Source organism: Hippoglossus hippoglossus, chromosome 7, assembly GCF_009819705.1.
Source record: "Hippoglossus hippoglossus isolate fHipHip1 chromosome 7, fHipHip1.pri, whole genome shotgun sequence".
Lineage (NCBI taxonomy): Eukaryota > Metazoa > Chordata > Actinopteri > Pleuronectiformes > Pleuronectidae > Hippoglossus > Hippoglossus hippoglossus.
Genome location: NC_047157.1, coordinates 15,765,702 through 15,776,233, shown reverse-complemented (window position 1 = coordinate 15,776,233; position 10,532 = coordinate 15,765,702). Strand labels below are relative to the sequence as shown.

The 10,532-nt window shown below is 40.0% G+C and overlaps 2 protein-coding genes across 2 annotated transcripts; both read left to right on the top strand.

Moving 5' to 3' along the window:
• Positions 1-544: 544 nt before the first annotated feature.
• On the top strand, positions 545-4,026 carry mfsd5 (major facilitator superfamily domain containing 5). Its single transcript, XM_034590807.1, has 2 exons — positions 545-699; positions 1,945-4,026. Exon 2 carries the CDS (start codon positions 2,026-2,028, stop codon positions 3,469-3,471), a length of 1,446 nt encoding a protein of 481 aa, XP_034446698.1. The 5' UTR covers positions 545-699; positions 1,945-2,025; the 3' UTR covers positions 3,472-4,026.
• Positions 4,027-4,520: 494 nt separating this feature from the next.
• Positions 4,521-9,922, top strand: LOC117764753 (protein lifeguard 2-like). The gene is made up of 12 exons (XM_034590808.1): positions 4,521-4,806; positions 5,767-5,857; positions 6,002-6,090; positions 6,448-6,512; positions 6,613-6,666; positions 6,755-6,805; positions 6,906-6,945; positions 7,775-7,812; positions 7,986-8,073; positions 8,211-8,306; positions 8,482-8,535; positions 8,648-9,922. The coding sequence occupies exons 1-12, from the start codon at positions 4,792-4,794 to the stop codon at positions 8,795-8,797; spliced, it is 831 nt and encodes a 276-aa protein (XP_034446699.1). The 5' UTR covers positions 4,521-4,791; the 3' UTR covers positions 8,798-9,922.
• The last annotated feature ends 610 nt before the right edge of the window (positions 9,923-10,532 follow it).

The following is a 10,532-nucleotide window of genomic DNA, read 5'->3' as shown; positions in this document are numbered from 1 at the left end:
TTATACCCATGAATGCATTTATAATGTGCATGTAGTCTTTTAAAGGTGTGATTGCATCCATAAATAGAAATCCAGGTTGTACGGCACACAACAACATAGTTAATTCCCATTAGGTTGTACATATCTCTACAGAAATACCACAAAGCACCGCTTACATAACGAAAAACAAATAAAATCCAACCTTAAGACTCAGCTGTCCCTCTGTAAGCTTGGATCTGAAAAATGTGTAATGCAACTTAAATTCACATTATTATGCAACACAAGTTTATACCCATGCATTCAATTATAATGTGGATGTAGTTGTTTAAAAGGGTGATTGCTTCCATAACTAGAAATCCAGGTTATATAGCACACAACAACATGGTTAATTCCCATTAGGTTGTACTGTGGCTCTACAGAAATGCCACAAAGCACCGCCTACATCAAGATCCAACCTTAAGACTCATCTGTCCCTCTTGTAAGCTTGGACACGGGACGTCTGGAAAAATGCAGCAACTTTCTCCTGCCTCTGCAAATGACAAAAACAATGGAGGAGCGCCACCTTCTGGTGAAACTGTAGATCCCGGAAGTAACGGGTCTGTTTGCTCATACAGTCAAACTAGCTTAGCTGTATCCTCCACTATCAGTTAGCTAGATAAGTGCAATGCTATCGCTTTGTAGGTCGTCGTCTCTACTATGGGACTGCTGTCAAACGACACGGTAAGAAATACCATGTGGTAAAGAGGAAAACTAGCTAAACGGTGGCGCAAGTTTCAACGATTCTATTTGACTAGCAGGTTAGCTTGTAGGCTAGCGTTAGCTTAATGGCTATAGCATGTAGGGTGCACCTGTGAGCGACGTGTTAAGATAACTCATCGGGTTTAAGCGTTTAAAGCACAAAGAGGTCATGGCCTCGTGTCGCAGCTCGTTGCGGACGGTTTCATATCGCAACCAAAGTTTTAAAAAGTGGAGCTTATTCGCCGAGTGAGCAACGACTTCACCAGTGTTGTCCAGGAAACGCTCCTCTGACACGACGCTTCCCGCAGTTAGTGAAGACGTCTTTCCCACCAGGCCACAGCAGAGCAGGTTTAGATTAAAAACTCTGCTCTCATACTAAAGAGGAACCGAGCAGCCTGCTGCCATCGTCCCCCTGTCCAGTGATCAGTGTGTCCACTGGGACAGGACAGACCTCTCACCTGGACCTTTATTTGTCACATCTGATCATCTTTTAAGGGAAATGTGACAATCTATATATAATTCCACTAATTCCTACTGTAAAATAACATATTTTCTAACTTCAGTTTACAATGTTAATTCAAGACCTATTAAAGTCATCCGCAAAGCAAGTGCCACAATTTTTTTCTGATAATGTTCAATATTTCATTCTTCGATCAATATTTCATTCTTCGATCATAATAGACATATGTGGATAGGGATTAATCCCAGGTGATTTCTAAATTTTTCAACTGGGCCTTATTTTTTTTGCTTTCTCAAATAAAGGTTCAGGAATCTGACAGTGGATTAAGGCTTTCAATTGAATTCAAATAACTTTATTTATCTGTTCGGCGCATTATTTGTGTAAAAGCATCATTGCGTATCGTACACATTTATTGCAACAACAAAGTATTACATAAAAATAAATGTTGAAATGAATAGTGCAATTATTATGAATAAATCAACCATTAATGTGTCCGGATGTTGATACAAAGCTTTACATGGTTCTATAGGCTTTAACTGGAATGGGAAGGTTTTATTGTTTTAATGTCATTCATATGGCTTAATATCTTCTGAGCATCCGATGTTCTTTGTTAAATAGTATTGTTATTATTATTATTGTTATTATTAATACCCATCACTCTATAACTATGCCCTTAACTTGTTAGAGTAGAAACTGAGAATCAGAAGCTAATTTCAGCATCGTTCTTCTACCTGTAATCACTTCTTATTCTCCTCGTCTTTTCTTAGGTGCTGAGAAACAGTAAGACGAGAGTTGCCAACAGCCCAAGACCCCAGGTTTGACCTCAAGTGGGTGCAGTTAATCACACCATGTTGGTGACTGCATATCTTGCCATCATTTTCCTGCTTGCCCTGTGTGTTGGCCTCGAGCTCACTGCACGCCGCCTCACCCCACCTCAGTCTACTCCAACTGCACAAGCCAACCCGGCCTTCCGTCGCTTCCAGAGCATATTCCTCCGTGCATACCTGTTGGCTTTGTGGGCAGACTGGCTCCAGGGTCCTTACCTCTACAAACTTTACCGTCACTACAGTTTCCTGGAATCCCAAATAGCCATCTTATATGTGTGCGGCCTGGCTTCCTGTGTTCTGTTTGCTCCTGTTTCAGGCTGGCTCCCGCAAGTCTTGGGCCGCAGACAGACATGTCTTCTCTTCTGCCTGTCCTACTCAGCGTGTTGTCTCACCAAGCTGTCCAGAGATTACTTTGTTTTGATTGTGGGCCGTATCCTGGGGGGTCTGTCCACGTCCCTGCTTGCCACCACATTTGAAGCCTGGTACGTGCACCGACATGTAGACGTTCATGATTTTCCGAAGGAGTGGATCCCCAGCACCTTCAACAAAGCGGCTACTTGGAACCACGGACTTGCCGTTGGAGCGGGGCTGGTAGCTAACTTGCTGGCCGAGTGGCTGCACCTGGGGCCGGTGGCGCCCTTTCTCCTGGCTGTCCCCTGCCTGGCGTGCTGTGGCTGGGTTGTGCTAACAGACTGGGGTAAGGAAGAGACTGAAGGAGGTCCTGAAGGGGACAAAAAGACACTGCTTGGCAGTTCAGTTGGAGGTGTGACACATTTGTCTGCAAAGGCCCGGTTCACACGCAGCTGCCAAGAGGGGCTACGCTGCCTGCTTTCAGACAGGAGAGTTATTCTCTTGGGTGGAGTGCAAGCTCTGTTTGAAAGTGTCCTCTACGTCTTTGTTTTCCTGTGGACTCCAGTACTGGACCCTCATGGGCCCCCTTTAGGAATAGTTTTCTCTTGTCTGATGGCTGCCAGTATGGCTGGCTCCTTGCTGTACCGCCTAGCCACCTCCTCTCGTTACCGTCTACAGCCCGGCCATGTGCTCTGCCTGGCTGTGCTGATGGCTTTCTTCTCTTTCTTCATGCTGACCTTTTCCACCGCTGCAGGCCAACCTCGACCTCATGAGTCCTTCGTGGCCTTCCTGCTGCTGGAGCTGGCCTGTGGCCTCTATTTCCCAGCATTCAGTTTTCTCCAGGGCAGGGTTATCCCAGAGGAGAAGCGGGCTAGTGTGCTGGCCTGGTTCCGGGTGCCTCTGCACCTGCTGGCCTGCCTCGGGCTGCTGGCCCTCCATGGAGAGGTATCGGGAGCAGGTGGAGGGGAGGCTGGCAGCGGCACCAGACACATGTTTGGAGGCTGTGCCGTCATGATGCTGGCAGCTTTGATGGCTGTTGTTAGTCTGTTCACTCTGGGCAGAAATGACACAGACCTTAAACTGGATGAAACCAGAGGCGAGGGGGAGATGTACTGAGGAGATTGACCACAATCATTTGTGCTTTCAAATGAGTTATACCAGTTTTGTGAAACTGAAAGTATAAAGCTAATGTGTATGAACAGATAAGTGAGATGTCTGCATCTTGCCAAATGTATCAGTGAAGAAAGTCAAAGGTCAAAGGAGGTGTTTTAGGAGATTAAATTTAAATAACATTTTCATTTTTATATGTTTACTTTTGCTTTTTGGGAGAGACTAGATGATCAGTCCTGTCTGTGTAGGGATGTTGGTGGAACGTGATCATATCAACCTTAATAATAATATAATGAATTTCACTTGCTATTGGGCATCAGTCATTCTGCAGTTTTATCAAATGGAAAGACAATAATTTACAGTGAGCAAAATAAATATCCAAAGAAATAAGATCATAATGAGCCTGTATATCTGAATGTCAGTTTTTACATTACTTCCTGCACTGTACTTTGGATTCTGAATGTTTGTTTTAAGTCAGGTTTACTCTACCTGCACCATCTTAGGGATATTTTCTATGTGTCTCTGTTCATCGAACTTGTAAATAAAATAAGTAATATTGTACATGATGTTTCTTTTATTGGAATTTCTATTCTGTGGCAAATTAATGGTTTATGACGTTTACTTGTATACTGTTGTTTCAGGTAGGGGCCTCAGATCATACAAATTGGTCCAACTTCAGATATTTAAAATTACCATATTTTAAAGGGGAAATGTTCTCACAAAAGTCTTTTGATTGAATTAATAATTAACAAAACTTCTTTGGACTGAGGTCTTATTTTCCTTCATTTAAAAAATACATATTTGGCTTAATTCATTTGACAAATACCAGCTGATAATTGCTTCCATTTACTTTCTCAGGTAATTTAAAAGCAAGTTGACTATTTAAATACACTGAAAAAATTGTGTTAATATTTAAATTAGACAGTTATTTTGACTCCTGTGATTCCCCTCGACTATTTCTTTTCTGTAGAGCATTTTTCCAGATTTCTCTGGACTTTTCTCCTCACAAGGCATGCAGGCATCCATTCTCCCCGTTTTTCCTGGTGCTGTGGTACAGTCCCAGCGTTTTTCTATGGTGCTGCGTCACTTGGATGCTGCTAGAACATCCCTCTGTGGGTGAGGGAGGGGGCGTCTGCACGAGTCTTAACTGCGTTGTTGTGGGCTTACATCACTGGATCGTCACAGGGTTTTCAGTCCGAGCAGAGAGGCAGCGCATTTTCAATCCAAGGTGCTTTCTCACAGCTGTCAGTCCTCAGACACCAGAGCCCCATTGACTGGTTGGCAAACAGAACAAGGCAACATACTGCAGGAGGACAGACAGGCATCATGACACAGGGCAAGGTATGTGTTTGCTGAAATGCATCATTCAGTTGTTTTTTCCATTCTCATCTACTGTGACGTACATTAAAACAGTTGTGTTTTTTTTTTATTTCTGTATGTGACCTATGTTCATGTGCATGTCGTTACTTCAACTCTTTGGTCTCACTGACGTTTAATGTTTGATGCAATGCAGACTGTTCAGGATAAGCATCACTAGTGTTCGTCTTTTTTTTTTACTGTGGTTCTGTGACCTGCATCATAGTGGTGGGCCTACAGCCACAAACAGCAGGACTGAATGAACCATAGAGCAGCTAGTTCAAAGCATCTTAGTCAAATTCTGTTATTTTTCATTCATTCATGCTCATGTGGTATTTTTGTGTTCACTAATGCAAAGCCTGATGCGTCATCGGTTGTTTTGCCATGTTGGTCACCATGACGACCGGTTTCTGGCAGTATTTACAGTTAAATAAATAATGATGACAATGATCCGATCCCTTACAACAGAAAGTCTAATCGAGGCTTGACATGACACAGTTTAACTTAATTATAAATAACTACAAATAAAAAGAAATCAGACATATTGATCTCGAATTAGGATTTTGTTTTACATATAATGTAAACATAAATGCACTTCTTTCCTGTATTAATTATTTTCCGCAAAGTTAAACTTTTCATATCACAAAACACTAACACTCATATTGGCTGTTTTTTTTTATTGGCCAACCTATTGATCGGTTGGGCTCTACTTTATATTTATCCTGAAGAGTATGAATTACACATCGTATTACTCCAGTTAAAGTATATGCAACAACATTAAGAAGTTAAAAAACTTTACACTCAAAACAAGGAATTTCATCTTCATCTTCAGGTTAAATCAACGAGGAGCTTTTCTTTCCCTCAAATATTCATTCACTCTCGGCTAAAATGAGCAACAGACTGTGAACTACCAAATAATCAACTGTGCATCTTTTGTACCATCAGTTGTTACTTGCGAACAAATCCGCCAATGGCTCCTCCAGTGGAGAGGCCACGGTGGCACCAGCTCCTCCCAGCTACGAGGAAGCCACCGCAGGTACGACAAGACCTGACGTTTCTTTGCCATTATTATTTAGATTTGATTTGATTTTTTGGGATGGTGCTGTAATGATGGTAGTACATATGTATTGTAAATCCTCAACAACAAACAGTCTCAAATAAGTGTTTCTTTATTCTTCAGGCACCAGTGCTCCCTGCTACAGTGATGCAGAGATGCTCACAGAGTTCACTTGGGATGATCGCAACATCAGGAGGGTCTTCATCCGAAAGGTATAAAAAGTGTTATCATCACATTGGTAACTTTATTAGTTCTGCTCTAAATGCCTGTAAATGGTAAATGGTCTGTATTTATAAAGCGCTTTTCTAGTCTTGACCACTCAGAGCGCTTTACATTACAGGTTATTGCCATTCACCCATTCACACACACATTCATACAGTGCATCTATGGGCAGCACTTTTTCTATGAAGGGCAATTCGGAGTTCAGTATCTTGCCCTTGGACTCATCGGCATGCAGATGGGATCGAACCTCCCACCGTTAGAGGACAACCGCTCTCCCCCCTCAGCCACAGCTGCCCAGCATGTACATCTATGTATTTGTTTTAACACTGGAACTTGCTTCCTTTCAGGTGTATGCCATCTTGATGATCCAACTTTTGGTCACTTTTGCTATTGTGGCTATTTTCACATTCTGGTGAGACCATTTATTTCAATTTTATCTAATGTTTAATGAATAAAATATGGAACAAGAAATCACTTGGTGTTGTGCTCACTTAAGAATATCCTGCTTTTAGTGACCCTGTGAAGGAATACATCCAAAGCAACCCTGGGTGGTACTGGGCCTCTTAGTGAGTAACAAGTTTGATCAGTCTCAAGTCAGTAATATACTCGCTTATGTCTAACCAAATATAATATTTCAATATTTCTGTTTTACAGCGCCGTGTTCTTCGTCACATATCTGACCCTGTCCTGCTGCTCTGCACCAAGGTAAGTTCAAAGTTCTCAAACGTCAACGAAAGTAAATGAATAAAATTGGAAAAATTTAAACGACTAAAATATTGGAATTGTCTTTCCCTCACACCTACAGGAGACAGTTTCCATGGAATCTGATTCTGCTTGCCATCTTTGTAAGTACTCGGCTGTTACTTGTGTTTTTATTGTACAGTTTCATGAATAGACAATGTTTTGAAATCAATACTATACGCTGGGGTTTAGAAAAGCAAACAGTAAAATTCATTCATTACTTGTTTGTTTGTTTGTCAGTTAATTATTTTGCATGATTATGCAAAAGCGACTAAATCCATTCCACCGAACTTGGTGGAGGTATGGGGGCCTGAGTCTGGAAGTGAACCATTACATTTCGGTGTGGATTTGGATAAAAATACATTTCTTTAGTATTTCCAACATTTTTGTAAATTTTGCACAGATCTTGATTTTAAAATAGCACATTTACTGGACTGTGTCTACCTTGGTTTGGATCCAACTGCTACATATTTCCAGATTTCATAAAATGATTTGTTCCACATCGGATGATTATTGTCCTTAGACTTTAACCCTTCTACTTTATTTAGTGTTGCTATAAAATACTGTTTAGTTTATTTCTCTTGAGCAGATGCCCAAGCAAGATATACGTTCCATTGTTTTTCATGTCCCCTGTTAACGACTATTTGTTCGATGACAAATAAATCATTGAGGTTTTCAGACCACTTCCTTTTTCTTTTTTTTGTTTCTACTATAAGATCTAGATAATCATTAATATTTTGCAGGATTGTTTGGCCTTGGCAGAGGTATGCGCTCTACTGAGTGTCATTCTAATTATTAGTATTTGTTTATGTGTAACTTTTCCTCCACAAATGAATGGAAGTTGACAGTTCAAATGATCTAAAACAAATGAATAAAAATACTTTGTGAAAGTGAAAACTGTCCATTCATGACTTTCACTGTCATGTGTTACAGACCCTCTCCCTCTCCTACATGACGGGGATGTTGTCCAGGTAGGCTTCATGTTTGCTCACTGCTTTATGTGATCGTTTCCTTTTACTTTGCAATTTATCTTGTGGTGGATTTCCATCTTCAGACTATCTTACTGGTCAGAGCTGTATACATTTTTATATCATGAATATCTCGAAACATTTCCAGTAATTGTTTCATTCTTTCGTTCGTTTAGTTTCTATAACACCAAGTCAGTGGTGATGTGTCTGGGCATCACAGCAGCTGTTTGTCTCGTGGTCACAGTCTTCAGCTTCCAAACTAAGGTGAGAAAAATCATATTTATCCATTCCTATATTCCTATATTTTTATGTGATATACAGTTTGCTTGATTGTGTGTCAGTTTTTTTTTATACAATATTTGATAAACTTTGGTTTGATGTCTTGTGCTTTCTCCATCCAGTTTGATGTGACCTCCTACCAAGGTGTGCTCTTTGTCTTCTGCATGGTCATGTTCATCTCTGGCATGGTGCTGGCACTCGTCCTTCCATTTCAATACGTAAGTATGACTAATTAAAGTTATTACATCGACTGAGTGACATGTATGATTGACGTGTGGATGTATTTTTCTCAAATATGATTGAAAACAGTCAAATATTTGATGACAGATGAAACTCAAACAGCTTCCACTAAACACTGGAATCACAGCTAATCAAGTCATTATTTCCATTTAGGTACCATGGTTGGATTCCATCTACGCGGTCTTGGGAGCCATACTGTTTACCATGGTAAGAGTGCAGACACTCAGACATTATTGATAGAAAATATCGTTTATTGCAGACTGTCAGAATCAGAAGTAACAAAAACACGTCTTTCTTGCTCTTTCATCTTCTGTAACAGTTTTTGGCGTTCGACACCCAGCTCCTCATGGGAAACAAGAGGTATACCATAAGTCCAGAGGAGTATGTCTTCGCCACTCTCAACATCTACCTGGATATTATTTATATCTTTTCCTTCTTCCTCCAAATCTTTGGAACCAAACAAGAATAAACCATCACCCTACCCACCTGACCTTCAGACGAGGGGAACACCAGTATGCAGGCAGATGTGATAAGAGTCGTTTAAAAAATTTCAGTCATTGGTGACAAAGATTCCAACACAGCTTTACCGAGCAAAGCAGCTGAGATGTTAATAACCTCGCTCTCTAGCATGTTTGGGAACCCTTACCACATTATAGGGTAGGTTTGCCAGCTTTACCACCCAGAAGTACTTAGAAATTCATGATGTAGCTCCATTAACGTAGATACAACATTCCGTGTGTCCATACTTGCTGTAGTATCACAAATCTCCTGCAAACAATAGATGTCAACACTGTTTAGGAGGTACTTGTCTATAATATATTATGCATGACTCTAACTATGCCAAGTACAGTAACCTCGTCATTTCTGTGGGTGTTTATTTAGTTGCTGAAAGCACAAAAGTGAATTTAAAAAAGACTTGAAATCTTTTCCTGTGTTTTCAGTTACCTGTTCTTAGCATTTTGAGCCTAGGTGACAAGTTTTCTGGCTTTTGAAAGACAATCATGAATTAAATTATTAATTTATTGGATTTGGGACGTTGCTGCTCGTCGCTACCTTCATCAATATGTTGATTTTTGCTTCTCTTAACTCTGAAGCTGTCGTTCACATTGTTGCCGTGTTTGTTATTATTTCGTTATTTGTAGAAAGTGTGTGTTTAAATCAGAAAACTTTAAATCAGAATATTTAATTTCAACAAACCTTGATTTTTTGTATTATAATCTCTGCTCCTAGTATTATTTAAACTACAACAAAATTAATCTGCAGTGGCAACACGCAATAATTTAACATAACATGAAAGTGCCATACATGCATGGGTTTACTTTTGATAAGGCCTGCATTTGTGCAGGGGCTTGATGCTGTATTTCATGACAATTGAAGTTTATTTTTTTAAAAGAGAATCATATATTTCTGAAAGTTTGTGATCAATGTTGAATGGTTTGAAGCTTGGAATGAATTTATAGGTTTTCTGAAGTCATCTTGGATTACATTGTCTTGATGATATTGATGCAGTAGTTGCATATTGTTCTTTTAAGAGCATTTCACTGTAGTAGTGGTGTTACTGTATGCATTTATTAAAAGGGTGAATGTGTGTAAATATGCTCATTGGTTCATTCTGATTCAATATATCATGTTATATCTACATCCAAATCTACACTAGCTTCACATTTGGCAATTTTCAGCAGGGAAACACGTGAGCTTAATTTCAGTTGTATATTTTGACAGTAAACATTTCAGCGTCGTGGGAAATACTTGTTCTTCTCCGTTTGTCTTTCATCAATAGCTTGATTTTGAAGTATTTACCTTATACTAGTGAACATAGTAATATTACCCAGTACATATCTTCATTTGTGAACCCACTTGCATATTGTGGGCTGCATATATTTATGTTAATAACATATATTTGTCCAAACTGTCTATTTACAGTTTTTAATCTGGTTGTTTAGTTGGGACAAATTAGTGGGTACAACAAGGTCATATAGGGTTGCTTGGGCAGTTGGTGACATATACTAATGTCACAACGAAGCAGAGGACAGAACGAAAAAAAGATTCAAACTCTAGTCTGGATTCGAAATGTCTATAATTCATATATTGCAGGGCTGTACGAACTGTGCAATGGGGCATGCAAGGAGAGCAGAGGTGCAAACATTTCTGCCCATGTTGGACTTCCCTCAGTGCAGAATGAAGCATGCGTGTTCTGTATTATG